A 12,184-nucleotide genomic window follows, 5' to 3' on the forward strand; every position below is an offset into this window, starting at 1 on the left:
GCAGTTGTTGCATTTTTTGCTGCAGGTTCACAGGGATTCCGCCGCAAAAAACGTAACTCTTAACGTAAAAAATCTTATACTTACCCAGGAGTCTGTGTTTCTCCCCTCAGGCCGGCCTCCTGGGATGTTTTATCCCATGTGACTGCTGCAGTCAATAACATGCTGTAGCGTCAGAATAAACGTCATTCTAAGAGGCTAAGTGCTGCAGTTTTCCGCAGCGCACATTTCCGGGTGAAAAACTGCACCGCAGTTTGGTGCGTTCGCTGCGTATCCGCCCCGTGTGAACTCAGCCTTATATTTAGTATTGCTACATACTTTATGTAACATGTGTAATCTGCTATATCGCAATTCATACAGAGTTAAGATGGCATTTTGCTGCACTCATTGTAATGATGGCTTCCTCCACAGGGTGTAACCAACCTCTTGGTTTATCAACTGGGACAATTAGAGACTCTCAAATGTCTGCATCAGGACACTATGGTAAGAGATTATAATATTACCATGATCATCCATCGCCCATTATCATCTGTCTCCAAAACGGACTCAATAATAAATGTCTCTTATTCTCATTTGTTACTTTTTACATTCATTTTAGATTTTGACAGACGTGGATTTTTGGGTGCGTTTTTATCCATCCATTAGTGGGAATTTACCACGTTTCATATGCCAGTCTTAAATTGACGTGCGCTGGAGTACTATGCGTCAAATTTATTAAGAAGCGCACACCTCTAAATAAAATTGGCGCATTGTTTACTGTGCATGTGAGAAATAGCAGCATCATCGTCAAACATATAGAACCTTCATGCAGTATAAATTCTTTATCTGCAGGGAGATCTTCTCTATAGGATGTGTCTCCTTACAGTTTTGGATGAAGCTGGTTGAGTAGAATTAAAAAACAAAATATCACATGGAAAGGGTAGAGAATTGCTCATTGCTAATACGGACCTCTGCCCTGCCATTAATAATTCAAATTAACACAATGTCTTCATGAACATGATGATATTTTCATCGCAACAATGGGAGTGCGTCTATGCAAATTAGTCAAGCTGTTCACAAACAAAATCCACTATTTGCATCCTACGCACATCTAAAGTGTCCAACTTAAACTCATTTCACATTTCATTTTTAAGTCCATAATTCTTTATAGTGGTTGGAGCACTGTTTTTCTGATACAGAGCTTCAAATCCCCTATGTAGACATAGAGTTGAAAGGATTTTCCACGTTCTGACAACTGATAACCTATCCACCGGATAGGTCATCAGTATATGATCGGTACGAGTCTGACACCCGAACCTGCACAGATCAGCTGATCCGGCTGCCTCCGGGCATCGGATGATTTGAACAGTATGCAGTAGTTGGAGCCGGAAGCAGATGGCTCCGACTACTGCATAGTGGCCGCTCGGCAGAACTGCAGCTCTGCCGCTATTCTTTGACCGAAGCCATCTGCTTCCGTCAATATCGTCCGATGCCCGGAGGCAGCCACAGCAGCTGATCGGTGCAGGGACCGGGTGTCAGACCCGCACCAATCATATACTGATGACCTATCTGGCGAATAGGTAATCAGTTGTCAGAATGTGGAAAAATGATGGCTGCCTGCAGCCAATACTAGGGGAAAGTTACTGCATATGGATTTATTATTGAGTGCAATGGGAGAGACCCTATGTAGCAAATTGCTAAGCCAACATTTTAGCCTTTAACTTTATGTGACGCTGTGTGAAGGGAAGTCGATTTGGAGCTATGTGATAGAAGAAACTGTTCTGATTCTTTCATTATGAAAGTAAAAGAGCACATCTGAAAGAAAATGGAATGGTGATGGTAAAGTATTTACCTGGTTTTGGTCTTGCATGCTGATGACAAAAGTCCATTCATAATTCCAAATGTGCAGATGTTGTGATGAGAAATTACTTTTCAGTTGCATTTTTCTAAACACAAGGTTTGTAATACAGGATTTAGTGATAGGCTGGGTTCACACGAGCATGTTACGTCCGTAATGGATGGACGTATTTCGGCCGCAAGCCCCGGACCGAACACAGTGCAGGGAGCCGGGCTCCTAGCATCATAGTTATGTACGACGCTAGGAGTCCCTGCCTCGCTGCAGGCAGGGCCGCCATCAGGAATTTCAGGGCCCCCTACAGCTAAATTTTCTGGGCCCCCCTACCGTGGCACCGCCTGTTAACGGTACTCCGTCCAGAACTATATCATGGTACCCAGGGCCGCCATCAGGGGGGGTATTAGGGGTACTGATGTGAGAGGCCCGGCCAAACCTAATTGAAAGGGGGGCCGGCAAACTGCCGCGACTTGCCTTTGGTAGAAAAAAAACAGGCCCCTGCAATGGGGCCCATTTTTTTCACCAAAAGAATGTCGTGAGCTGCGGGCCCCCCTTTCAATTAGGTTTGGCCGGGCCTCTCACATCAGTACCCCTAATACCCCCCCTGATGGCGGCCCTGGGTAGCATGGGGGTCATGGGGGCCGTCAAAGACCGCCGCTCGTGCGACCGATCGCGTGCACCCGCAAACTCCCGCGCATGCGCACTCGCGACCGCCTGGAACCGCGCACCGAATTTTGAGGCAGATTTTGACCTGCCCACACTATCTTGCCGCGTTTTTTGCCCACGGCGATTGAGGACAGCAGACAAAAAACGCAGGGAAAAATGCATTTTCTGCCTACCATTGATTTCGATGGGAGGTCAGAGGCAGAACCGCGGCAAGAAAGGACGTGCTGCTTTTTCTTTTTTCCGCGACTGGCTCCCATTGATTTCAGATTAAATCGATGGGAGGCGGTTTTGGAAGTTGTTTGGTGCTGATTCTGACGCAGTGTCCGAGTCAATATCAAGGGCCAAAAACTCTGTGAACTGGGCCTTATTGTTAGGGCTTATTCAGATGAACGTGTAATACATCCGTGCAACGCGCGTGATTTTCACGCGCCTCCCACGGACCTATGTTACTCTATGGGGCCGTTCAGACTGTCAGTGATTTTCACGCAGCGTGTGTCCGTGTGTCCGCTGCGTAAAACTCACGACATGTCCTATATTTGTGCATTGTTCGAGCATCACGCACCCATTGACCCAAGTCAATGGGTGCGTGAAAATCACGCCCAGTACTTCCGCAGCCGTATAAACTATGAATGAAAACAGAAAAGCACCACATGCTACAAACATACAAACAGAGTGTCATAATGATGGCGGCTGCGCGAAAATCACGCAGCCGCGCATCATACGCTGCTGACACACGGAGCTGTTATGGACCTTTTGCATGCGCAAAACGCCACGTTTTTGCGCGCGCAAATAGCACACGCTTGTGTGAATCCGGCCTTAGGGTAGGAACACACTCGGCATGAACGCTGCGGATTTTATGCAGCACATTTTATTGTGGATAATCCGCAGCGTATCACAGTCGCAGCAGAGTGGATGAGATTAGAACAAATCTCATCCACACGCTGCAAAAAAAATGGACCTGCCGTGTGGCTTTTGGCTTTTTAAGCCGCAGCGTGTCAATGTATTCTGTGGGATCGCTGCTCCTCTGTTGCGGAAATGCTGCGGTTCTGCCGCAAAAATCACAAATGAGAAAAAATAAAAAGGCACTTTTTTAAATTTATAAAAAAGTTTAGACTTGCTCCGGCTGTAGTCCTGGTGACGCGATCCTCTATTCTTAGTGCAGCTCGGCCTCCTGTCATGACGTTTCATCCCATGTGACCGCTGCAGCGGTCACATGGTCTACAGCGTCATCCCAGGAGGCGGGGCTACGTTCAGAAGAGAGAGATGCGTCGCCAGGACTACGGCCGGGGCAAGTCTAAACTTTTTTTTCCCTGCAGGATTCCCGCAGCGGACACGCCTCCCGAATCCTTCGCCACTATTTGGTGCGGTTTTGCTGGCAGAATTCCCTGCGGCTACCGGGGCGGATAAGCTGTGGAGTTTTACTCAGCATATCCGCCTAGTGTGTTCCTTATGATGTCGCTCCTGGAGCTGCTGCCGGTCTCTAAATAGGCAGTTGGTCCAGTAGAATTTGGAATTATTTTTTTTTGTGAACCAGCTTAAAAAAATACAAAACTTTTGTGTTCGGGCCTATTCACATAATCGTTCGCTTCCGTTCCGGGGTTCCGTCTGAGGTTTCCGTCGGGTGAACCCCGCAACGGAAAGTGAAAGTGACAGCACAGCTTCCGTTTCCGTCACCATTAGCGCAGTCGACTACGGTATTGATTCTGTCCGAAAACCAGCCAGAATGGTGACGAACGGAAACCATTAGCGATGTTTCCGTCACCATTGAGATCAATGGTGACTGAAACGGAAGCTGTGCTGTCACTTTCCGTTGCGGGGTTCACCCGACGGAAACCTCAGACGGAACCCCGGAATGGAAGCGAACGGTGATGTGAACAGGCCCTAACACAAAAGTTTTGTATTTTTTTAAGCTGGTTCACAAAAAAAAATAATTCCAAATTCTACTGGACCAACTGCCTATTTAGAGACCGGCAGCAGCTCCAGGAGCGACATCATAAGGGACACACTAGGCGGATATGCTGAGTAAAACGACACAGCTTATCCGCCCAGGTAGCCGCAGGGAATTCTGCCAGCAAAACCGCACCAAATAGTGGCGAAGGTTTCGGGAGTGATTTTCGCGCAGCCGCCATCATTATGACACTCTGTTTTGTATGTTTGTAGCACGTGGTGCTTTTCTGTTTTCATTCATAGTTTATACGGCTGCGGAAGTGCTGGGCGTGATTTTCACGCACCCATTGACTTCAATGGGTGCGTGATGCGCGAACAATGCACAAATATAGGACATGTCGTGAGTTTTACGCAGCGGACACACGGACACACGCTGCGTGAAAATCACTGACAGTCTGCACGGCCCCATAGAGTAACATAGGTCCGTGCGAGGCGCGTGAAAATCACGCGCGTTGCACGGATGTATTACACGTTCGTCTGAATAAGCCCTAACAATAAGGCCCAGTTCACAGAGTTTTTGGCCCTTGATATTGACTCGGACACTGCGTCAGAATCAGCACCAAAAAACTTCCAAAACCGCCTCCCATTGATTTAATCTGAAATCAATGGGAGCCAGTCGCGGAAAAAAGAAAAAGCAGCACGTCCTTTCATGCCGCGGTTCCGCCTCTGACCTCCCATCGAAATCAATGGGAGGCAGAAAATGCATTTTTCGCGGCGTTTTTTGCCTGCTGTCCTCAATCGCAGCGGGCAAAAAACGCAGCAAAAAAACGCGGCAAGATAGTGTGGGCAGGTCAAAATCTGCCTCAAAATTCTTTAAGGAATTTTGAGGCAGATTTTTTTTCTGCCTGCAAAATACTTTGTGTGAACAGGGCCATACATAAACAGCACTTTGACACACTTTACTCACCGTGTCAGAAGAGCTGCTGCTCCCACTCCAGTCCTCTTCAGGCGAGGTCCTTCAGGCGAGGTCTTCCAGGCGAGGTCTTCGGTCCAGACGTCCAGTCCTTCACCTCCAGCCAGGCTCCAGGTAAGTTGGGTCCATGTGTGTCCGCGGGTGCGCGCGCTTCGTTCGCGGGTGCGCGCGCGCTTCGTTCGCAAGTGCGCGCGCGGCCGATCGCGGGTGCGCGCGTGCTGTCGAGGCTGTGAGCGTGCGTGCTGTTGCTTCTGCGAGCGCCCGTGCTGTCGCGGTTGCGCGCTTTTGCCGGGTGCGTGCTCGGACGGTCGCGAGTTTGCGGGTGCGCGTCATCGGTCGGCGGTGTTTGACGGCCCCCATGAGAGGGGGGGCCCGCAGCTCACGACATTCATTTGGTGAAAAAAACGGGCCCCTTTGCAGGGGCCCGTTTTTTTCTACCAAAGACAAGTCGCAGCAGTGGCCGGGCCCCCCTTTCAATTAGGTTTGGCCGGGCCCCTCACACCACTACCCCTAATACCCCCCTGATGGCGGCCCTGGCTGCAGGACAACTGTCCCGTACTGTAATCATGTTTTCAGTATGGGACAGTAGTTCCACAGAGATGCAGGGACTCCTAGCATCGTACATAACTATGATGCTAGGAGCCCGGCTCCCTGCAGTGTGTTCGGTCCGGGACTTGCGGCTGAAATACGCTCTGTCCTTTACGCACCGAAAATGCTCGTGTGAACTCAGCCTTACAGTCTTAGGTTAGGTTCAGACCACATTTGTGTCCTTTTTTTTCAGAGGCATACATTTTCTATATATATATATGTGTACAGGTGTACTGCCAAAAAGGGAAGCAACTCTATGCCAACTTTATGCTTTGGTATACAGTGGATATACAGTTGAATACAGTTGACGTCCGTTTGACCGATCCGTTTTCTGTTTTTTAAAGGGGACGTGAACTTTTTTTTTTTTGACAGATCCATACACATAATGTGCAAGTATATACCCTTACTTTGGGATATATCATCCATAAGAAAAAAACAAAAAAACAAATGTATAGCTTAACATATGCTTATTTCTGTGTTTTCCTGTTGTTTTGAAAAGTTCTGCATCCCACGTTTTTCAATACAGCAAAAAAAAGGGATCAAAGTGGAAACCTGAAAGACGAATGCCAAAGGGAGACACTTTTGGTATACGTCTAACCCAAAAAAGTCTATGGATATTGTACAGCATATGTGTAGATATATATTTTTTATTTTTTTTTCGTTCCAGGCATATAGTGTCTTTTAATTTACTTGGTCATATATATATTTTTTCTCATTTTGTTTATTGAGATTTTATAAGTTATAAAAAGTATAAAACAGGGTTGAAATCGCGCAGGACATAATAAAGGGGGAAAGGAGAATACAGGATTGAAACATGCTTTCAAGTACACCTCCCACCCCATCTCCAACCGGTGTCTGAAATACCATAGTATCGATTTAGTTTGTGAGGAGTAATATACCATCTATATAAAAGTTTTCTGTCTGTTTCTTTGTGCTTGGCACTCCTGGATACAGATGCTATTGTAGAGCGAGCAGAGTTCCATTGAGAGTCCGTAAAACTGCTTATGGAAGTCAGATTCCCATTGGGACTTGTATTTGTAAAGGATCTGCCAGGCACTACGTCTGGGTATACTCCCAGGATTAATCAGTCGACACCTGAGGCCAGACCTCTGAGACTGACACCTGCTCCCACCAATCAGGGTGGCAGGCTCAGGAGTGGGAGAGCCTACCGCGGCCTGGTCAGTCAGAGTTAGCTCCGCCCCCTGTCCATTTATACCTGCCGTTTTCTCTTCCTCCTTGCTTGTTATTCTTCTTGGATTCCTGGCCCCACTGCTGCCTTGCTCCAGCCTGCTTCTGCCGTGCTTCTGCCTTGCTTCAGTTCCGTTTATCCTGCGTTGCTCTGCCCCTGGCTTGCTTCTGCTCCGTGCTCCCGTTTGTATACTCCACTTCTTCCTGATCCTGACTGGCTCATTCACCGCTCCGTTAGTGATTGCCTGATGTCATGTCTTTCGGTTAACTCTATTTCTCCACGGGAGGAGGTAAACACGCTTCCTGAGTTTGTTCAGGACTTCGCTGATGTGTTTTCTAAGGAGGCCTCCGAGGTGTTGCCCCCTCATAGAGATTACGATTGCGCCATCGATTTGGTGCCTGGTGCCAAGCTTCCTAAGGGGAGGATATTTAATCTTTCATGTCCTGAACGTAAAGCTATGAGGGAGTATATCCAAGAATGCCTGGCCAAGGGTTTCATTCACCCCTCGACTTCTCCTGTAGGTGCTGGCTTCTTCTTCGTGGGGAAGAAGGATGGTGGTCTTAGGCCGTGCATTGATTATCGGAACTTGAATAAGGTCACAGTAAGGAACCAGTATCCCCTTCCTTTGATTCCGGATCTTTTTAATCAGGTTCAGGGGGCCCAATGGTTCTCTAAGTTCGATCTACGGGGGGCATATAACCTTATCCGCATCAAAGAGGGGGATGAGTGGAAAACTGCGTTCAACACGCCCGAAGGTCATTTCGAATACCTAGTCATGCCCTTTGGGTTGTGTAATGCCCCTGCCGTCTTCCAGAATTTTATTAATGAAATTCTGAGAGATTACCTGGGTAATTTTCTTGTAGTGTACCTTGATGACATACTGGTGTTTTCCAAGGACTGGTCCTCGCACGTGGAGCATGTCAGGAAGGTCCTCCAGGTCCTTCGGGAAAATAATCTGTTTGCGAAGACCGAAAAATGTGTGTTTGGGGTACAGGAGATACCATTTTTAGGTCAAATCCTCACTCCTCATGAATTCCGCATGGACCCTGCCAAGGTTCAGGCTGTGGCGGAATGGGTCCAACCTGCCTCCCTGAAGGCGCTACAGTGTTTTTTGGGGTTCGCTAACTATTACAGGAGATTTATTGCCAACTTCTCGGTCGTCGCTAAGCCTCTTACGGACCTCACTCGCAAGGGTGCTGATGTCCTCCATTGGCCCCCTGAGGCCGTCCAGGCTTTTGAGACCCTCAAGAAGTGCTTTATCTCTGCCCCCGTGCTGGTTCAGCCCAACCAAAGGGAGCCATTTATTGTGGAGGTTGACGCGTCCGAGGTGGGAGTGGGGGCCGTCTTGTCCCAGGGTACCAGCTCCCTCACCCATCTCCGCCCCTGTGCTTACTTCTCTAGGAAGTTTTCGCCCACGGAGTGTAACTATGATATTGGCAACCGCGAACTTTTAGCCATTAAATGGGCTTTTGAAGAGTGGCGTCACTTCTTGGAGGTGGCCAGACACCAGGTAACGGTCCTTACTGACCACAAGAATCTGGTTTTCCTAGAATCTGCCCGGAGGCTTAATCCTAGACAAGCTCGTTGGGCACTGTTCTTTACCAGATTTAATTTCTTGGTTACCTATAGGGCTGGGTCCAAAAATATTAAGGCTGATGCACTGTCACGTAGTTTCATGGCTAATCCTCCTTCTGAGAAGGATCCTGCTTGTATTTTACCCCCTGGTATAATTGTTTCTGCCACTGATTCTGACTTAGCCTCTGACATCGCGGCTGATCAAGGTTCAGCGCCCGGGAACATCCCTGGGGACAAACTGTTTGTCCCCCTGCAATACCGGCTAAGGGTACTCAGTGAAAACCATGACTCCGCTCTATCTGGTCATCCTGGCATCTTGGGTACCAAACTCCTCATTATCAGAAACTATTGGTGGCCTGGGTTGCCTAAAGACGTTAGGGCTTACGTCGCCGCTTGTGAGGTCTGTGCTAGGTCCAAGACCCCTAGGTCCCGACCTGCGGGCTTACTACGTTCCTTGCCCATTCCCCAGAGACTTTGGACCCATATCTCCATGGATTTTATCACCGATTTGCCTCCATCTCAGGGCAAGTCGGTGGTGTGGGTGGTAGTAGACCGCTTCAGCAAGATGTGCCACTTTGTGCCCCTTAAGAAACTACCTAACGCCAAGACGTTAGCTTCTTTGTTTGTGAAACACATTCTGCGTCTCCATGGGGCCCCAGTCAATATAGTTTCGGACAGAGGGGTACAATTTGTTTCCTTATTTTGGAGAGCTTTTTGTAAAAAGTTGGAGATTGATCTATCCTTCTCCTCCGCCTTCCATCCCGAAACTAATGGCCAAACGGAAAGGACTAACCAATCCCTGGAACAATATTTAAGGTGTTTCATTTCTGACTGTCAATTTGATTGGGTCTCATTCCTTCCCCTCGCCGAATTTTCCCTGAATAACCGGGTCAGTAACTCGTCAGGGGTCTCCCCGTTTTTCTGTAATTTCGGGTTTAATCCTAGGTTCTCCTCCGTTTCCCCTGGTTGTTCCAATAATCCCGAGGTAGAGGACATTCATCGGGAACTGTGCACAGTCTGGGCCCAGGTTCAGAAGAACCTAGAGGCGTCCCAGAGCGTACAAAAGATTCAGGCTGATTGTAGACGTTCTGCTAACCCCCGGTTTGTCGTCGGGGATCTGGTGTGGTTGTCGTCGAGGAACTTGCGCCTTAAGGTCCCGTCCAGGAAGTTTGCTCCCCGATTTATTGGACCTTATAAGGTCATTGAAGTCCTCAACCCTGTATCCTTCCGTCTGGAGCTGCCCCCATCCTTTCGCATACACGACGTCTTCCATGCCTCCCTCCTGAAACGCTGCTCCCCGTCCTGGTCCCCCTCGAGGAAACCTCCTGTTCCCGTTCTCACCCCTGAGGGGGTGGAATTCGAGGTGGCCAAGATTGTGGACAGTAGGATGATCCAGGGCTCCCTCCAGTACCTGGTCCATTGGAGAGGATACGGGCCGGAGGAGAGGACTTGGGTACCTGCTCGAGATGTTCACGCTGGGGTATTGATAAGGAGGTTCCACCTTCTCTTCCCCACTAAACCGGGTCCTCTTAGTAAGGGTCCGGTGGCCCCTCATAAAAGGGGGAGTACTGTAAAGGATCTGCCAGGCACTACGTCTGGGTATACTCCTAGGATTAATCAGTCGACACCTGAGGCCAGACCTCTGAGACTGACACCTGCTCCCACCAATCAGGGTGGCAGGCTCAGGAGTGGGAGAGCCTATCGCGGCCTTGTCAGTCAGAGTTAGCTCCGTCCCCTGTCCATTTATACCTGCCGTTTTCTCTTCCTCCTTGCTTGTTATTCTTCTTGGATTCCTGGCCCCACTGCTGCCTTGCTCCAGCCTGCTTCTGCCGTGCTTCTGCCTTGCTTCAGTTCCGTTTATCCTGCGTTGCTCTGCCCCTGGCTTGCTTCTGCTCCGTGCTCCCGTTTGTATACTCCACTTCTTCCTGATCCTGACTGGCTCATTCACCGCTCCGTTTCCTCGCGGCGTTCCGTGGGCTACTGTATTCCCTTGCGTGTTCCCTGTTTGTACTCCCTTGCACTTAGACAGCGTAGGGACCGCCGCCAAGTTGTACCCCGTCGCCTAGGGCGGGTCGTTGCAAGTAGGCAGGGACAGGGCGGTGGGTAGATTAGTGCTCACTTGTTCCCTTCACCTCCTTCCTGCCATTACAGTATTTGCTTAGTTCATTAGGATGAAAGTTTATCAGTACATTATAGCAAAAGAATATTTCTTTTTTGGTTGTGGTGGAAGTAATGAGCCACGCGTGTAGTAAGGAGTTTTTAGATGGGAGAGTGACTGTATAACATGCCTGGTTTGGAGATATTTATAAAAACCATGTTTAGACAACTTGTAGCAACATGATAAGTCTTCAAAAGATAGCATTTGGTTATTTGACCATATATCTGATGATGTTAGGACGCCATTATACTTCCATGAAGTTAGGTCAAGATCTGGTATTTGTGCTTCAAGTATGCATTTAAAAAAACCCCCAAAAAAACACTAAACTATTGTAAAGTCTTTGTTCAAAGTGAACATGCCGGTTAGAATATTTGGCATATGAGGAGAGTGGAACTTGGTAAAGGGAAAGTACAAATACTAAGCCTCAGCAGCCACATCTTGTATAAAGGTGTAGAGAAAGTAATTTTAATATTATTTCTTTTGTATATTTAAAGTTGTCTGTCTATGACGTTTTCAATCAAAAGAACCGAGTGAAACTACAGTTCTTAGGAGATTTGATGTGCCATTTAATAATATCTTTTCTATTATCACATCAAAATTGAATTTATTTTCCATTTACAAAGGTTCCTGGATACCATCATTTGCCAGATTGAGAAATACTGGCACTATTAATGCGTGGAGTGTGGACAGCGCGGATTCCTGGATACAGGTAAGAGGTCAATTCATTAAACTATAGCTCCCTATCTCCAAAGTACTTATTTGTTTACCTGACTAGACTTTTTACATATTGTGCAAGAAGTTACAAGGTTTAAACTCCAATTGTAATAGAATGACTACTACTCTCCTACAATTCTACACCATCATTTATTTCAGCCTTCATCTTCCAACCAACCTATGCTCTTCATTTAATGACCGATGACTCTCATCCTCCCTTATTACATCCTCTCGCTCCAAAAAATTTTTTGGTCCAAGTTTCCTCTGTTATTTTGAGGGCAATTTAATCTGTGAAATGATATATTGCTCTTTTTCAGGTGGACCTTTTAACACCCATGCTGGTTCACAGCATACAAACACAAGGTGCTCGGCAACGTCTCCTATCTATATACATATCCCAGTTCCTTGTGTTCTACAGCTTGAACGGGCTGAAATGGAGTCCATATCAGGGAAATACCAGTAGTAATCAAATGGTATGTACACAACTGATGAGAACCATATTGTAGTGGCAAAAAATATATTCCAATGCTGTTATAACTGTATAATTTAAAGGGCATTGGTACATGTACGTCATAAGGGGAGGGGGGTTGTATGGAGCAGGCACAT

General features: G+C 47.6%; 1 protein-coding gene across 1 annotated transcript in view; it reads left to right on the forward strand.

Annotated features, from left to right (window-relative positions):
• Positions 1–12,184, forward strand: part of F8 (coagulation factor VIII) — a 145,519-nt gene that overhangs the window by 89,559 nt on the left and 43,776 nt on the right. The window contains exons 20-22 of the mRNA XM_075834232.1: positions 409–480; positions 11,488–11,573; positions 11,896–12,051. Coding sequence (XP_075690347.1) covers positions 409–480; positions 11,488–11,573; positions 11,896–12,051 — 314 coding nt within the window. The remainder of the gene's footprint in view (positions 1–408; positions 481–11,487; positions 11,574–11,895; positions 12,052–12,184) is intronic.

Source organism: Rhinoderma darwinii, chromosome 8 (assembly GCF_050947455.1).
Source record: "Rhinoderma darwinii isolate aRhiDar2 chromosome 8, aRhiDar2.hap1, whole genome shotgun sequence".
NCBI lineage: Eukaryota > Metazoa > Chordata > Amphibia > Anura > Rhinodermatidae > Rhinoderma > Rhinoderma darwinii.